Raw genomic sequence first — 19,574 nt, 5'->3', positions numbered from 1 at the left:
AAAAACAGTTACCAAAGAATCTTTTTTTAGGCTAAAGAGAATTACATTTATTACTACAGTTACTACAGTCGTGATATAAATATAGAATTATAGAATTGAATATTGAAAACATGTACAATTGTACAATGATAAAGTTATCTTTTTTTATTATTGTACCATATCCGCGCGTGTTAATATAATAATAATACAGTACAATGACGATAATAGATAATAATTTTTAAGTTATACTATAAATAATCATGTATAATAATATAGGTATAACTAACAAATAGTAATCGGCATCGTTTAGCTCACACATAAATTAGATTTTAAATAATATTATAAGCCTTAATGATAAAATATTACTACTAAAATAACTATATCTACAGTTAAGAGGCACTACTAGTTTCTAGTACAACACATTCACAGTGCATTGTAGTAGCAGTAGTAACCTTTTACAATTCATTCAATGTTTCATTATCTACGACTAACGTAAAATCTTAATAAATATTTATAAACTATACTAAATTATAACCCAATTGCAAAAGAACGCTCGAATTTCGCTAAGAGTTCCCGTGTACGTACGAATATAATTTATTGTTTGCAGTTTGTTTATTCTAGCATTTATGGCTGGGGGGCAGCACATAGTTTTCAAAGAAAATAAAAACAAAACAGAACATAATAAAATAAAAATAAAAAACCTTAAAATATAAATATAAAAATATAATATGATCTAAACGTACTTAGCCTAACGTTACACCTAACTTAATAATAAACACCAAATGTATATAGAACGTATGCCATACAGAGGGCATGTCTGAAACATGAAACACTCTAATGGCATGACTAAATTTAAGTAGAATTATCAACATCATAGCTAAGACTAGCCAACACCACTGCGTGAGCCAGTATAGTAGTGTTAACGAGTTTTAAACAGGTAATAAGGAAAAAATTAATAAAAATTGAAACTAAAATCAAAACTAATACTAACCTATATTAGACTTGTGAGCCATAGTAACCTTATATCAGTATTTTTATGCGTTAGCACAGGACCAAAAAAACAATTTTATTAAAACTAACCTTAACTGAGCTTTATTGCTAAAGCTTATGCAGTTAGAGTTAAAACCATAAAAAAATATACAAACTTAACACAAATTCGGGGATCAAAAAAACAAACAACACAAAATAAATATCAAGGTTATTTTGTGTACAGATCACAGCTACAAAATTAGTTTGAACGAACGTTTTGAAAAAAATAAAAAAATTAGTCTAAAATAACTAGACAATTCACGTATAGTAAGTTTTCTACTTAGTCATTGCTCGTAGACATTGACAAATTAACAAATAAATAACAATTAAAACTGAAGAAGAGCTCAGGGATGGGAACATCTCGGAATAAATTAACAAATAAATAACAATTAAAACTGAAGAAGAGCTCAGGGATGGGAACATCTCGGAAAGTATCGTTGTGAAATCCGCAAGGTCTAAACCATCGTGACACTATTCACAGGGATTGGCTAAAAACTTAAATAAGACAACTTAAGAAAAAATATAATATTTTGTTCAAAAAAGAAGTAACAATTGCTGGCGGTGACAAGGGAGGGGATGTGGGGGGGGGGGGGGTAGAATAGAATTTATAGAATTTAACTTAATTATAACATAATAATGATCTGAAACACAACTACCATTAAAACAGGTTAACTTAAAAAACAATTAATTGTGGTTGAATTCATCTCGTCCGCCTGACTTCGAAAACTTAAATATAGTTAATTATCAATAATCGATAACCTAATAGTTATTCCTAAGGCATTTGTGTTAACATCAACATTTTAGTTGATGATAATATTAGTTATTAATCCGTTCGGAAGACCTAATACGATAATCTCTATAGTGATCTCGACATTCATCTGATTATCAATAATTGGTTGTTCCTAAGCGATCCTTAAGGTGATATTTATTTCACCATCTACTTACTAGTGATTTGCCCAAAATCAACCCTGACGTAATATTAATATCGTCTACAACTATGAACTAGATTAAACCTAAGACTTAAACATCGAATTACACACTAGGGTCGATACAACCGTAATGCGGTGGTGCGCGACATCGTGTCCGAGACGGTGACGCTCTTGACGAATATTATAAGTGGCGGTGGACACGGACGATGGCTGGTGTCGTGATATTATTACGAATTGAAACCGTTCGATTTATTCGTCAGTGGCGGCGGCGGCCTGCGCTTCCTCTCGCTGCTGTTGTTCTTTGGCCTGCCTGCGCAAGGCCCGGGTCCGGATGCCCAGCATGTTGTTCATCACTGTCCGGGCCATCATCGACTCAGATATGCTCTCAGCGAGTTCGATACCTTTCACCTGCGAGTTAAAATGACACCACACATTAAAATAATATTATAATATATTTAACAACCGCGGTGATACGATTATTAATGTGCTGGACCCATGCGATCGGCGAATGTATACCTATTCATATATTCTGTATATTATTTATAAATATATTAAAATAAATAATTATATATATATATATATATATATATATAAACGTTGGTATATTCAGATTTTAACCCATCAGGCATCGTTCGTGAATATAAATTGAGAAATTATGAAAAAATCGATATCGTATTATCGTAATGGTAAATGTCAATGTTTACATTAAAATGTGTAAATAGTTATGCGCTTGAAAATAGAAAAAAAAAAATTGATGACAAACAATTATAATATCAGTTATCGAATCTTCTGTTCTAATCCTCCTCTTCCATCCACTATCCCACCTAAAACTCCTCCCCTCCCACCTCACCATCATCAGCTGGTTATAAGTCATTGAAGTACTCTTATAGTAAATGCGGGGTAGCTTAAACGATACACATTAAATATTATAGTTAGATAATCTGTAGCTTACCATCAGTGAGTGTGGCAGGTAACCAGTGGTGACCGGTTCCAATCCGGTGGTCTGAAGTGCCGATCGGACGAAGGTGTCTGGCGATGGAACCAACCAAGAGGTACGTGCGATCTTGCTCATCTTGGTGGCTACGTATCCAGGCATCACGCACTGCACGGTGATATTTGTGCCGTGCTTGCCTCTGCCGCTGTATTCGGTGTTCAGTTCTCGGCTAAATTTCTCGACGAATTTCTGCGCCACACCATAAAACAAAATAGAATTATTTTTATGGGTTGACAGAAAACTTGAAATCTTGTAACCATATCGTTCGATTTGTTTTAATCCCCCCCCTCCCCCACACAGACAAACTACACTAACCATCGGGAGTACCGCCCACAAACAATATAAAGCTCTAGTTGCACCTGCGTGGAATTGATACAATATAATAACCTATTATAATCACCAAGTGATGATAACAATGATGACAATATTCACAATAACAACATTATAATATACGATGATATGTGGCATTTACCTTGGTGGCCCCGTACATCGTCAACAGAGGACACGGGATCCGGGACGCGGTGCTTCCGATGTTGATGACGCACCCGCGCTTCCGGTCGGCCATGCCAGGCATCACCAGTCGACACATGTTGACCATGGACGTGATGTTGCACCGGATCATGTCGTCGAACAGTTGCGGTCCCCATCCCGCAGACGAGGCGGCCTTTCCACCGTCAGCGTCGCCGGACCGGTCTTCGACGGCCTTCAAGAAGTACTCGGGGTGCGGGTACGACAGGCCAACGTTGTTGACCAGCACGCCCACCTCGAGCCCGTGCAGCTCCCGGCCCACGTGGCTGTACACCGTGGCCGTGTCCGGGTCGGCGAAATCAGCGCGGACGCACTTGACGCGGCGGCCCGGGTGTTCAGCACGGATCTCTTCGGCGGTTGCCTCCAATTTGGCCTGCGTCCGGCTGACCAGCACGACGTCCATGCCGCGGCCGGCCAGTTGCCGGGCGTACGCCTTGCCCAGCCCGTCCGTGGCGCCTGTCACAACTTGAACACAATAGCGCGCGCACGCGAACACACATTTTATACACGCGTTGATCGTTTACTATTAATTTATATTATTTTTGCCATTACGCGAAGCACATCCTCACGGACGACATCGACACGCAATAATGAAAACTAAAGATTCAAAACGAAAATAATAACGGCACACGGTACAAAAATATAGTATATTGTAATATTATTATGTAGAAAAATATTTATATAATTTTAAAAATATATATATGTATTTCATTGCGAGCCAATTTTGTGAACATTAAGTATAGTATGTTAAAATTTTTGTTGTGAGGTGGATAAGGTGGGAGTACTTAAAAAAAAAATTACAAGTAAAAAAACAAAACTCGATACAATATTGTGTAGTATATAATGAGATATACTATAATTATGCACGCATACAATACGAATCGACACATACGGATGATGTTTTATGTGAAGGTTTAGGTAATATTTGTAACCATTGTTACAGACTACGACGTGCACCACCCCACCAGTACGCGGACGGTCGCATGCAGTAGCAAAATTTTGCGGCGGTGGGGCGGTTATTGATTATTTCGTCGGACTTATATCGATAATACAAAAATATACTAAGATGTACAACATTTCGTCTGTTCTTATTATTATGAGTAACGCATAAACTTTTATTAAAAAATGACTAAACGAGTAAACAATAAAATAAATATAACTTCTGACCTACATATTATATAATATATTATAATAGTGCCTCAGAACTGTACGTCGTCGTCCAATATCATCATAGGCCATAATATTATGATCCTAATAAAGATTAATACTCATAATTTTAAATATATACCGTAATACAATACATAGATTACATTATTATAATGTCTAAAAGAATATTTTGTGACTACTGCAAGTGCTGGAGACGAAACTGAAACGTTGCGCATTAAAAAAACACGCAACGTAAAATAAAACAAACTAAAACAATAACAACAAACATTTCCTCTGTGATTTTTTTTTAGAATTTTTAATTTTTTCGATTTTTTTACGAACGTTCGCCACGAGAATCGCGGTGACGTCTGAACCGGGGCACAGGCTCGAGGCCCGCCACGCAGCCATAATCACCGGCGCGCGACCGCTCGTGTTTTCACATTTTTAGTATTGTGCCGATGCACCTTTGCCAAAATACCCAAATGGTATAAATGCTGTTTAATGGCTGCAAGTGCTGGAGATTGAAACTTATACGTTGCGCGTTTAACACACGCAACGTAAAATAGAACGGACTTAAAAAACTAATCAAAACGAATAATTATAAACGTTCTCCTCTGGGATTTTTTTTTTAGATTTTTTAATTTTTTATATAAACCTTATAATAACATCGACATTGTAAACCACTATAATATGTTTGACACGAGAACGCGATGACGGCTGGACCGGCTGCAAATATTTTATGCTTTTCAATGACGATAACAATTTTGCCAAAATACCAAATGGTATAATAGCAATAGAACCCGTTTAAATTATATTCAAATATATAATATATAATTTTTTATAAAACCTTTATCGACATTGTAAACCATATAATATGTTGGACACGAGAACGCGATGACGGCGGACCGGCTGCACATATTTTATGCTTTTCAATGTCGATAAAAATTTGCCAAAATACCAAATGGTATAATAGCAGTAGAACCCGTTTTAAATTATATTCAAATATACATTAATAAATTAATTCCCAACTCAGCCACAATAAACCACCCCCAATCTACTACCTTAACCGATTTTTTTGTAAATTTTTTTTTTTTTTTTTTGGTTAATTAGTAAACACAATATTTAGTATAACTTAAACCTAACGATGTACGAGTAACGAAAGGCGTCCTGACATGCGCGTCTTGGACACTGGCCATTTGCCACTACCAGTTGTCCCGAACGAATACCTTACAATTTACGTGATGACGTTTGTACACGAGACAGTGGATACATAACTCTTAAAATTAATTCAACCATTGAAATCATAAACCAATTTAACGTAAACATAAAAAAAATATATAAAAAAAGTAAACTTAAAGACAAAACTTATATGCTGCGTAGTTGGTGTGTTTTTCGATTTTTTATAACTACCATCAAATATCGTATAGCTATTTAAATTAAATATTATCTTATTTATATTTATATAAACTATTTTTGTATCCGAGAAAATAAATACTAAGATTAAGCAAATTGAACTGATGATAGTACGTACACGGGACACAATATTACTCCGTTATGTCTCGAAAAAAACAATGCGTTCTCCATACACACACAAAAAAAAAAAATTAACAAAACTACATCTAACACACATATACATTACTTATAGTTAAAATACATATTGTTTAATAATATTTACAGTTCATTTTCCTGAACCCGTCCGCTATTGCTTCCTTGGCCGATGTTTTGAAGTTCGAAATAATAACGGATTTATTTGCCATAATTGTTCCATAATCTTGGCGGTGTTGTCATTATAGTTGTCATGTCGCCGGATTCCTTGCAAGGCCACCACCGCCACCGAGGGTGGCCAACACATCGCCGGTCGACATTGGCTTCTTTGACATTGAGTCGGCAGCGGCGGTGGCGGCGGTGGTGGCGGTGGTGGCGGTGGTGGTGGTGGTGGTCGGAGTGGTAGGTGTAGCGGTTGTCCGGAAAGTTCGATTGTTAACAACACAAGACGTGTTGATGGCGTAATTCGATTTCGGCTACTGTTCGGAAAGTTCAAGTAATGTGAGTGCGACTTGCGAAAGCGTAGCGCTAGTGCCGTCGTCGTCGTCGTCCGTTAATACCCGCTGCAGGGTCGACCCGAGCGCTTCTGGTGGTGGCTTGTGACAAATGAGGTCGCCCGGCGGTCGTTGTAGTTACGGTACTAGCGCCAATATCGGTGGCGGTAGTGGTGTTGGCGGAGGGTGAACGCGGCAGCTGCGACGGTGATAGACGAGGGATTGTGGGTACTAGTGGACGAGGGGGTGACCTCGGCGTGTGTAGCGGTGATCTCGACCTCCTCCGCATCTGCTCTTGGGAAATTATGCGCGCGCGACTGCTGGGCGGCGACACTGTGCAAAATCGCCGCGGCCTACTGTGGTTACGGGTACGACTGCGACTACGGCGCTGAACCCGCATTACTGGCGTCGTCAACAGGTTGTTCGTGATTGCGTGAGACGATGACGTCGCGGTCTCGGACGACAAACTGTTGGTTTCTACTATCCGTCTACTATTACGTCGGCAGGGTAGCTCATCATTAATACAAGATTCTTGATCGTCCAGTACGGGGGTAATGGCATCGATGCGTGACGAGGGTTGATTTCGTTTTTGCAAATCTGCCACACACACGTCGTCTTGCCCGGCCGAAGAGCCCGGTTCTAGTTGACTAATCTTAAAACGATCTCGTAGTTGCTGACGCCGTTTCAACCGCTGCTTACGTCGTTGCAACCACTGCTGACGCATTATATTTTGGTTTGTTATATGATCATTCATATAATACTGGTTAACTGATGGATGTTGATGAAAATCATCATCATCAAAATATATATCAGATGTGTGTTCATTTTCGTCCGACGATATTTGAGATTCGCAGCTCGAAGACTCCGAATCACTAAAAACAAGATCTTGGACGAGGAAATCCAGATCATTCGACTGTATTTCCCCGTCCAGTCCTCGAGCCACTGTCACATAGTTATCATTTAAAATAAAAGGGCTAGCCCATTCCATACATCCAGAGTTTAAGGCGTTACATTCACACACATCGTGGCATAACCAGATTTTCAAAATTTCGTACGAAGTCCTAATGGCTTCTATGTACCGCCGCCTCAACGTTTCTAGGCCACGTACGTTCTGTTTATCTGACCGAGGTCGTTCGGATTTAACTCTTGATACACAATTGACCACATTTTCTACTACCCTATTACTTTTTTCACATCTCATTTCATATTTTTTGTTTTCTAAATACGAAATATCTTCCTCAGACAAATGCCTATTATATCTAAGAAGGATATTAATTGCCCTTCGCATTTTATATTTTAGCCGGCGATTATACCTGTCCAACGATTCCTAGTCATTTCAATTTCATAATCATCTTCATCCGAATCTATAACAATAACGTCACTATCAACATTGTTTTTCATTGTCGCCATCAAAATTATTTTCATCGTCACTATCGCTTATGCTGATTATAGATGGAACGGAGTTAGTGGGAGAGTTTAATGGTACTTGGTCAATTTCTCTCGGTGTATTTACATTTTCTAGATGCAGCTGTGGTGATGATTCAGACTGCATCGTATTTTCTGTATCTACCTGCGACATACTGGATTCTTTGTAAGTTTATTGAAGATGCTGTGTATATTAAAACCTTAAATTTAAATTCTACCAAATATATAATATTACAAAAGTGCTAAATAATAATAGTAATTAACTAAACCTTTTATAGTTGCGTAGTCAACAGCTAAAATTTGATGCCAATTTTGTGTCTTGATCATACAGTGAATGTATTTAATACTGTGAAATGTACAATATATAATATAGTCAGCGATTGATGATCGGTCATATATATTATGAAAACAAAGGCGACGGCGTAAAAAAATGTTAGGTTAGTTAAATATTATTATGTAGGTAGGTATTCAAAGAATCATATAATAGGTAATAACAAACAGTTTGAAACGGAACGCGTAAATCGAATAAGTACACAAGCAACAGTTTGTCGTTTTTTCAACGTTAGGAAAGGGGACCGGACGTTACGCACTCGCACTATTGACGTAGTTTTATAAAAAAAATTGGATATCGAACGGTACCAACTATCGAACAAACACAACGAGACGAACAAGTACAAAACCAGGAGCACGCGCACTACGGTCGATAGAGTGAGTGACGACGGCGAAGGTAACCAGACAAGACTCGGCCACATTTACAACCCCATAGCCGATGCCCGCACCCAATCGACGGGCTGCGCGACGTTGGCGCCGTTATCCGGCAGCGGCCATCCGATAATCTCTCTTGCGTCAGCTAGAGCATCCATGCCACCACCACAACCATTGGCCGTATACGATCCCCACAAAATATTCCATGCCCCGCACTCGTCCGCCCGCCGTAAACCATCTACCACCACTTATGGTTGATAGCGAGAGGGGTGGAGGCGGTGGCGGCGCAGTGTTGTGCCGCAGAAGGCAGAAGGCGAACGTCGAAAATTAAACACAATAATATTTCAACATCTGTATTGGGCTTCACATTCCTGATGACAAATATACCAACTTAGAAATGCCACTCGTACAAAACTACTTTTTCATATTATTGGTACTGATATAATATATACGAATATTATTTTGTCGTATCATCTACTTTACGACTTAAGTATATGGGTACAAAGTGTCCCGTCGTTAATGTCACCGCTATTTTGGCTATTCTTTTTTTTGGAAATCTCATATTTTAAACGATTATTTAAATGAACTTTAAAATTTAAAATATATTCTTCGTGTTATTTAAACGTCTGAGATACAAAAAATAAAAAATAGATAAGTGGGTACCACTCTGCTGTATATTATTTGTCGAGTATGTCATTGTAATGGATGTGTTATATTTGAATTAATTATAAATAATTTCATACGAAAAACGAAACAGAGTGGAGACGGTGTGTTATCCTAACATACTTCTATAAATAATAGAATTTAATAATTATTAAAATCCGCTGTATATCTAATATTGTAAAATGTTTTAATTGAAACACTAATTTGTAGGTTCTTGTTACTTTCCGGTAAGTTTTTATTTTTTGTTAAAAGTAGATAAACTTACGAGGAAACTTCTATTAAAACGTCTTATGTTATATATGTTCAAATAACCCAAAAAACTATTATACCTACCTAAAATTATAATATTATTATTTTATTAATCGACCTGTTTTCTAACATCCACAATGAGAAAACATTTTACTTACATTTACGGTCGGAAAATACTATATACATTTAAATTAGCTATAACTTTAAAACTAAGTCAGACGGCCAAATTCTGACTTCATCATCGTTTTCAGCCTGCTGAACTACATAGGTAGGTACGTTAAAAAAAAAAATATCAAATTTCAGCCTACAACTCATTCGTTACCATATTGAATACGAATTTAAAAATAATGAAAATGTAAATAATATATTACCATGGTTAAGTTACCAAATAGATTTTAAATTAATAAATTAATTCATAAGACATATTAATTTAAGTTCCCGGTGGGCCGATCATTATACTATAACTTTTGGCCGGTGTATTTGGAGTAAAAATTATTTGATAATAGTTAACTGCGTGTCTGCGTTGTTTGCAGTCGTATTACGATTTTGGCCGCACTAAGTATATAGGTAGTATAAATATGAGTTAATATACATTTTATTTTAAACTGTCAACATTTTTATAAATCGTATTTTAATATTTTTTATTTAATTAATAATATTATTAAATATACATGCACAGTAAAACGATCAGAACATTTTAGATTTTGAGCGGAGCGTGTAGATATATTTTTTTGTGTGTCTGTCATCACGTTTTGGAGCAGTAAAAATGCTTTGATTTTCTATTTTAGCATTTTTTTTGGTAGGAAAGTGAATCTCAGTACACTTGATAGTCGAAAGAAAAAAGTCCATAGAAGTATTCAAAATCACAGGGGAAATAAAAAAAAATTGAGGAAAAACGAGTATGCAAAACCAGTTTTTGACAAAATATATTTAGTTTTATGGTGTAACTCAATAACTAATGATCGTTGATACTTTAAATTTTTACCAAATGTTTATATGAGCATTTTTCATAAATTATAAAATTTTTAAAATATTTTTATTTTTTTGTGCTATTTGTAGGTATGAGCAATTTTCGTTTTTTTAGCATTTTTTGAATTATTGCTGATAAATAATTTTTTGCTCTTTCAAAAAAACTTGAAAATTTAAAACAAGTTTCTCATAAACAGTTCATTCTTTAATCATATCTAAATTATTTTAATTTCAAATTTGGACCTAAATTGATTTTTAAAGAAGAATTTTGTTGTAATTTAAAAATATTATTTATGGATATTTTAAAATTTTAAAGTATTATATTTTATACACATAGTCACACATGAATGACATTTCTAAACGCAAAAATGAATTTAACCTACTGTATTACTAATATTAAAATAACTTACTTCATTAGCAAATAATAATACCATAAAATATATATTATATTTAGTTATACCTATAGGCTGATAAGAATCGCAGGATTATGATATTTCTTCGTTCAGAATCTTTTTTTGTATAGAATGATATACCTAAAATCGTGGAAATATTAAATCAAAATTTAACACATCCATTACACAAAGGCTTGTCACACAGTAACTTCCAGGGTCAAAGTGTTTCGCCAATCCGTTTCTGTTAATAGGTATTTATGTAAAAATATAAAATATTGTTTAACACATTAAGAATTATAAATTGTTTAAAATTTTAATCCAGTAAAAACTACAAGCAATAGGTTTCAAATATTGAAATGTAAAAATTGTGATCAAAATAATGTATAAAAGTTACTTTAATGAAATAATTGCTAGAGCTAATTATTCACAGTAAAAACCGGTTTAAATACGTCGAAACACGGCAGTGAAATAATAAATAATAATAACTAGGAAACTGTTAATATATTACTTATAAATTATAATATAATTTTTAATTTAGGTTCATTTTGTATACATTTTGTATAATGTATGTAAATTAACAATTTCATTTCAAGCATTTTCAAAATAATTATATAATGTTGTAGTATAAAATATATACAATTTAATTTGAAAATCAAATTATTATGGAAAATGTCTCATCGTTTCCGTGTAGGGAATTTACGTAATCTAATAAGTAGATGTATAAAATACATAAGACAAATAATTTTTTAAACAAACGATTTATGATAGTAATACATTATAATACAGTTTCAATTTATCCATTAACGCTATTATTTAGAAATAATTTTGGTCTGTTCGCTTAATAATTATTATTTTACATCATATATTATAGATAGGTACAGCTGATATAAGGCGGTAGCACAACGCTAACACTACCTATATGAAAACAATGTAGTCTTCCTCAATATTAGATCAAATTATATTGTTCGAAGGTTATGCCAGTAAATATAATATTACTTATAAAGTAATAAACAAATATTTGTGTGACTTTTATTAGAATAAATATAGTCCTCGACTACCTACAACATTATATTGCACTACGAACCGGTCGAACTTTAACCGTGATGATTTTTTTGAATTTTAGTTCCTGTTAACGTGTAGTAACCAGTAATATATAGGTATTAGGCCGAAAGTCGTTCACATTCGAACCATTTTTATTCAATTACGTTTTATTTTTTTTATAAATCATCTTAATCCTAATATTATTATGAATTAATAAAGTTCCGCTAAAATGAAGGTCATGCGAATATGTGAAAAAAACAATTTACTAGAAAAGATTTTCGAAATGTCGACGATAAAACACGATATTATATTTTAACACGGTTTTGACGAACAAAATAAACACAATATACTATATACATGTCACGTATAATATAACATATACGACTATATAATATAGCGTTGAAAATCATTATATTCGGAATAATTATTTAGGGCGGTTACGGGACTTGGTCGTTTTTACAATAGTTAACTATTCACATTTAGATACCAACTCGACACTTATAAGACGTATTATATTTTTGTATTATGTTTCGAGTCTTCACTTTATCACTCTCTCTTTCTCTCTCATTCGTCACGTTTTATTTCTAGTGTGGGCGAAACGAGTGGAGCTTCGAGAGTGAGGACAACGCAGTATAATAAATTGTATCATTCGTCGGTGATAATATGTTTGAAGGCAGTCGATTGAAAACTCCGAACAAGTCGAATGCATTAAAACGTGTCAGTAAAAAGAATTATTTTATTAATTTATGAGAATGCGCAAGTCTCGATTCAAAAATGTCATATGTCGGATGTGTCTTCGTAGGTTAAAATAATAATTTCGCTCGTTGCGTAACCGCATTATATCAATAACCGTGGTAATAACTCATATAAATTATACAGTGGCGCTCTGATTAATTGCCCGTTGGTGTGTGTGTTACTTTTTTATATTTGTATAGTATATTATAAATTAAGTATAATGTTTAGCGAGAATAATTCATGATATAAATATATAATAATATACTTGTATAAAACTGCTCGACCCGCGCGTAGAAAATTGGTGTTAAGTATAGAATACCTACGAATTTTAAATACCACAATTAATAAATTGAAAAAAAAACATACAAATAATTTAAAACTAAAATAGTTGTATTTGAAAATAAATAATCAAAATTTGCTGCAAGAAAACGAAATCAATATAGTTAAAATAATTGTCCGGATATTCGTCTATAAATTCCGAACAAAAAATATGCATAAACTTATAGCGCAGTAAAAAAAAATTTACTTACGATAAACGCATAATTAGTATTCATGCTATTTTTCGCGTGTTACTAGGAAAGATATTTCAACAATTCGAAAAATTAAAAACTTTGGACCATAATCGAATGAGTGAATGGTATGGTATTGTTTGTTCTGTCAATAATAATATTACAATTGTTTACAATACACCTATATACTTATTGAGGTATAAAATTCGATATTTCACAAAAACTTATTGGAAATCTTAGAAAAAGTCATGCATCTGTGCTTTTTAATTAACATTAAAAAGACATTAAAGTCGTATTTCATGTCCAAAAAAAAAAATATAATAAAAGAACTGCTCAAAATCTCGACTGGGAAGCCAAAATTCTCGATTAACCTGAAATTCACGGCCAACACTCCAACACGTGCCGACGGGCCCTTTCCCCCTCTCTAATGCAACTGCAACTGAACGACTTGTAGTCCATCCATACACATAATATACAGGGTGTCGCATAAAGTATGCAATTTAAAAAAAAAAATGTAGTAAATCAATAATAGCTACCTATATGTTTAATGAAAATGAATTAGAGTATTCATAAAAAACCACCACGAATAAACAAAACGGAGTAAATAATAAATAGGTAATAAAAATAACAAAAACCAACCAAATATTAAAAAAATTCAGCCAAATTAAAATAATGCGTAGGTACTTTGTGGGACACCCTATATTATTATAAATTATATTACACGCGCGGCGGCGGCGGTTGTCGACGAGCATAAAATTATCATTATTAATGAACAAAATAATATTATGTGTGGCACAGTTTAGTGCGCATAACAATTTTCACGGAATAAATATTGCCCGTCCGCAGATGGCGGTCGAAATATTATAAGATATTATTATGTTAAGTTCATACTCACACTCGGTATAATATTCGAAATCACGATCGTTGAAAACCAACGGTATTTTCGACGTCTATACTTGACCGGTTATTAATTTTATCTTTTTTTATTCGACAATCTCCGTCGGTACACGCATATATTTTAGTACTATTAAATATATAAAAAGATTACGAATCGAGTTCCTGAAGACCTTTGCCCTAGGACTATCTCTACTTAATGATAAGACTATAATGATAAAATAATAACATGTTGATTTATTTTTATATCATAATAATATTAAGTACTAAGTAGATACAAATTGTATTGAATATTAGTATATAGGACCAGCACGACTGCTATACCACCGCCACTGCCGTACAAATGAGTGGAATAATATACAAGCGGCGGAAGCGGCGGCGGCTCCCAATAAATGACATATTATAAAAAAAAAAACCTCCGATAAAGAAGCCACTTGTGCAAACACCACAATAATAACATGTATACGTGTAAATATCTATAGCCTATGGTTTATATCTGAGTATGACGTGTGATGTCGATTCGTGTCGTATGCGTGTCAATCGTATAACACAATAATGATATTGAATTTTGCATCCGTTGTCACTTATTTTTTCGATTCGTATTGCGTGTCGCTTCACGATCAGTGTAAAATAATATTATTATATTATAACGCTGCGCAGTGGCGTCATTTTACGTCTCTCGACTCGATTCTCTTTAACATTTTCCAAGCAAAGTCATTGAGGGGACATCATGGCCCCGCATGACGTATCATCTCTACTCGCGTAGGGTTATCATATCGAAACTTACATTCAGCAGTGCCAATTCTGTGTCGATAGCTTCAATATTAGAATTAATAAGTTATGAGTATGTGAAATATGATATTTAAAAAACATTCATAATTCGTTTGAAAATTTTAATATTGTAAGAAATCAGACGAGAGAACACAGCTCATGATCTTTAAGTTTGATTTAATATTAAAGCTAACTACTCAAAATTGAAACTGCTGATCGCAAATTTGACGTGGTGACAGCAAGTAGAGCTGTACCACGTGCAGAAGTGACGTCCCCCCGAGTTGTCAAAGGCCTGAACGAGCCCGCTAAATGACGCCACCGAATTGCAGTGTTGCAACCTGAATAGATACGTACCGGCCCACTTGCCACACTTGACGAAGTCGACGGTGCCCCGGCACAGGGCCGACGGGCCGAACACGTGCCGGTACGCGAACCGCATGGTGGCCCGGGTGAGGCGGAGCACGACAAGGGCTACGAGCAGCAGGCCCAACTTCTCCAGAACACTGTTGGTGGACGATCCGCCCGACGACGACGTGGACTGTCCCGCTGTAGAGGACATGGTTACGTGTGCTGTAGTGGCGTCGGCTGCAGAAAAAATATGGTTCGATGTCGAGTACAGCGAACGTGAGCGTTTATTACGGGTACTCGTAACGCTACTAACGGGTGCTCAGTTGCGCGGGGCTTGCGACTGCGACGACTATTTAATCGCGATCGAGATGTACTAATAATAAAATGGGTATCGGGTTTCGGCGGCGGCCGAGTCGTTGGAGGTGGTCGGGCGGGAGGAGTGGTGGAGGTGACGGACGCGTGTGCTGTGCGGAAAACGCTGACCACTACCACCGGACTTGTCGTGCAGCAGTCGCGCGTACTTATCAGCAATAATAATTTTGCTGCATACATTATAGACATACCGGTTTGTCGTCGTCGTCGTCGGCAGCTCACACACACGTACGTGCACACAGACGCACACCCGTGTACGCACACACGTACGTGCGTGCGAGTTAAATGGGTTGTTTTATTCGCGTGGTTATGATTTCCGCGTTGTTTTTCTCGTCGGTTTTTTAATTTTTTTTTTTTTGTAACCTGCCCGACAGAAGGATTCCTGTTCCTAGGCAGGTATACAAGTCGGACCGACAATATACTCGTCCGACTGGTTTTTCGTTTTCCGCGTGCACATTATATTAATGTTGTATGGAATTTTATCGTAGAATAATAACATTATTACCATCGTCATTTAAGTACACCGCGCGTGGAGGCACCGTCCTCCAAAACACACGCGACAGGACTTACCTACAATATTATTATGCCGTCGCGTGTAGACGGATTTAAACGAGGCGGCCCCCGCTGCAGACACTGTAGGTATAGATCGAACTTCATATAGTTAGAGACGACGATAATATTATGATAACACTATGGACCGGATTTTTATGAAAACCTTAATATTCTGGTACACTTGACTTTGAATAATTTTAAATAAATATATCGACGTTTCGTAATGTGCGTATACGACGGTTAGTTTTTTTCATATCTGAGTGAACACAAGTCATACGTAATAATTGCTCAAAGTTTTAAAATTGTAGAATGCAACAGGCTGATTTTGAACCTAAGACTATCGGAACTGATAGATACTAAATTTATAATTTTCCATTAATGTAACATTACAAACTTTCATCGTAAATCAATAAAAAAAATCAACAATGCCAACTGATTATGTTTATACCTACAGTTTGATTACGTTTAAAGATCTGATATAATATTCCAAGAATTGGTATTTGCTACATGCATATTCTTTGCATGTTTTTAAACCTTTACAATATTTGTTGCAAAAAAAATTCAGGGCCATACCGACAAATATACTTGTTATTACCATCGACTACCTATATACGAATAATATAAATACTGGTGAGTATATAATATACATGTTGTTCAGCGATAACTTATTATAGTACCTATAGGCAAGGTGGGTAGCTACTTACTTACAGGCATAGGTACTAACTTCTTCAGAAAACCCTAATGTGGAGAAAAATGAAATTGTATTTAACTATTCAAAATAATATGATGAAAGCACTGTCGATTTGAAAAGCAGACATTTATATTTGATTTAAAAAAGAATTATAATAACCAAAGTTAAGTACATTTCAAACGCTCGAAATTATTGAAGACTTATAATATATAATTACATCGTATTTCTATATTACCTTTAATTGAAATTTAAAGTGTTGGTGGGTATATTTATTGAAACGTTAGGTACTTTTTGCATTTCAAAGGTTCTTTTATAATTTGAATGGAATATTTAAAAATCATTTTTGTAGGTGATCTTAAATAAACTCTCCCACAAATTTCCTTTTATATTTCGCTCATGGAATCTTTAATTTACAACATACTAAATAATTGATACAATATTCACTATTTTATAAACTATAATAAATGGTATTATAATATAGCAGGTATCTACACTCAGCTCTCGAGCAAGGTAGACGGTAGGTAGTCTACTCCGTCGTTGTCACATACTATTAAAAACCAACGACGACCATAATATCGTTAATATACTATTTAAACACAATGGAAATAATATTGGAAATTAATTGTTCCATTTTTAAAATATTTACATTTTAAAAAACGCGATAACGAAATTGCTTATTGTTATTTATGCCTAAAACGATAAACTAAATTCAAACGACTTTATATTATTTATATTATAATATTATTGTACATTTATTTCTCTAAACTTGTCAATAATTTAAAACCATATTATTTTTAAGAAATATATATTTGAAAAATCATCGTTATTTACTTGGTCAAACACCAGCCCGTTGCCTATGTGATATCATACTATGCCGAATATTACGTCGTACCCACAATCTATATAAGAAATATTTTATTGTACACACAAGACACCACAAACATTATAAAATAAAACTACAAATTGCGATAAGTACGATATCGGGTCCTTGCACGCGTGCCTAAAACGGTGCTCGGTTAAATTGTTCAAAACCTGTTGAATTATATATGTATAGCGTTTCGGATAAAATAAGTCAAATTTAGCCTATTTTTTTTGTTATTAAGGCTGAAAATATATTGAAAACTTAGGAGTATGAAATATTCAAAAAAAATATTTTAATTTGATGAAAACAATTTAATTTTTAACTATTTGTGTTAAATATAATATTTCCTTTGAAATGCAATACTTTTAAAAACACAGAAAATTACACTTGGTAAGTAAAAAAATATTATTTATACCCGATTTAGCCGCTATTCACTTTCCATGGTAACTGTTAAGTTTTAGTTTTGCTAGTTATAGGTACGTTGTACCATTGATTATAAATACCAATAATAATTATAATTAATGGTTGTACTATACAATTTATCTGCAAGCTGTCTAGCTGTACAAATACTCGTGACTCGTGAGATATAAAGAGTAGAGAAGTTGTTTCAATTAAGAGGACGTGATACCCGCACGTGTTGTCTCCGTCTTACAAGTGCATTATATAACAAATTTTACGCTAAGCAAAACACGTGTAGCTCCGTTAGTTAAAAAATTAAAGTAAATTGACCTCTTATAAAATCTAAAGTTGAGATTATTATCTAGACAACCTTATGGACTTTTTATTATATTTTAATTTTTAAGCGAGTTATGAGTACTTTAAGATGTACAAACAATTAACAATTTTAAAATACTAATAGCTCGCTTTAAAATTAAAATATAACAGAAAACCCAAGAGGTTGTCAAGATAATAATTTATTACCTTTAGATTTGATAAGAGGTCAATTCACTCTAATTTTTAAACCAATGGAACTACACGTGTTCTGCTGAGCGTAGAATTTGCTATGTACGCACTTGTAAGACGGAGACAGCACATGCGAGTATCACGTCCTCTTAATAACACTGCGACAGTGTATATGTTTCGTTGCCGTATACGATCGATAACACTGTGTAGTGTGTTGTATTAATATCTATAACCAACGCAAAAATTGGGTTTACAGCGTTCCGGTTCAAAAAGTGTTTCATTCCGTGCACTAGTTAATAACAATAATATTATATACCAAGCTCGTCCTAGACAGTCCTAGACAGATTAGTGCTTTTATTCTACTAGTATAGTCATATTGTTTGATATTATTATAATCGATGTCGTCGTCGCCTAAACTACCTATTATACAATTTTTTAGATATGGGTTGGACGATTTAATACTGTAACGATAGGTGCTTTTTTTTTATGAAAATTATTTCGGGACACAAACGTATTATATAATAGATAGGTAATAATATTATTATAATAATATAAGTAATAAAATGTTATACGTACGCGTAGCTGTGATACGAAACGATGGTCAACATGATCGTTGTGTCGGTTCGGTGATTTGTCACGATTAATGAAGTCCGTCATAATAATATTATATTAATATATTATTATTGTTATTATTGTGGTACGTTATGATTACGTCTCGTTACAATCTCATGCGTGGAAAACGGTGACACTGCACGACTGAGAATATAATACTGTTAACGATGTCGATTAATAATTAATAATATTATAGTAAAGCGTAATATTGTATGTTTTACAAAACTGTTTTTTTAA

General features: G+C 34.6%; 1 protein-coding gene and 1 pseudogene across 2 annotated transcripts; both read right to left on the bottom strand.

Annotated features, from left to right (window-relative positions):
• Positions 1 to 1,503: 1,503 nt before the first annotated feature.
• Positions 1,504 to 19,570, bottom strand: LOC132937532 (very-long-chain 3-oxoacyl-CoA reductase-like). 2 transcript variants are annotated; one of them, XM_061004352.1, is made up of 5 exons: positions 19,302 to 19,570; positions 15,352 to 15,582; positions 3,404 to 3,924; positions 2,890 to 3,120; positions 1,504 to 2,345 (listed from the first exon to the last, which is right to left on the bottom strand). In XM_061004352.1, the coding sequence occupies exons 2-5, from the start codon at positions 15,554 to 15,556 to the stop codon at positions 2,187 to 2,189; spliced, it is 1,116 nt and encodes a 371-aa protein (XP_060860335.1). In that variant the 5' UTR covers positions 15,557 to 15,582; positions 19,302 to 19,570; the 3' UTR covers positions 1,504 to 2,186. The 2 variants fall into 2 exon arrangements, with proteins under 2 accessions (XP_060860335.1, XP_060860334.1); XM_061004351.1 differs by lacking the exon at positions 19,302 to 19,570 and having other exon boundaries at positions 15,352 to 15,810.
• Positions 5,876 to 15,339, bottom strand: LOC132937531 (uncharacterized; annotated as a pseudogene).
• Positions 19,571 to 19,574: the final 4 nt, after the last annotated feature.

The sequence above is a fragment of the Metopolophium dirhodum genome, chromosome 1 (genome assembly GCF_019925205.1).
Source record: "Metopolophium dirhodum isolate CAU chromosome 1, ASM1992520v1, whole genome shotgun sequence".
NCBI lineage: Eukaryota > Metazoa > Arthropoda > Insecta > Hemiptera > Aphididae > Metopolophium > Metopolophium dirhodum.
This window is presented reverse-complemented; position numbering and strand designations above follow the sequence as displayed.

Coding starts and splice junctions, on each gene's coding strand:
- LOC132937532 (XM_061004352.1), bottom strand. CDS start 15,556: ATGTCCTCTACAGCGGGACAGTCCACGTCGTCGTCGGGCGGATCGTCC. Junction 3,925..15,351: donor CAAGTGTGGCAAGTGGGCCG/GTACGTATCTAT, acceptor ATTGTGTTCAAG/TTGTGACAGGCGCCACGGAC. Junction 3,121..3,403: donor CGATGTACGGGGCCACCAAG/GTAAATGCCACA, acceptor GGTGTGGCGCAG/AAATTCGTCGAGAAATTTAG.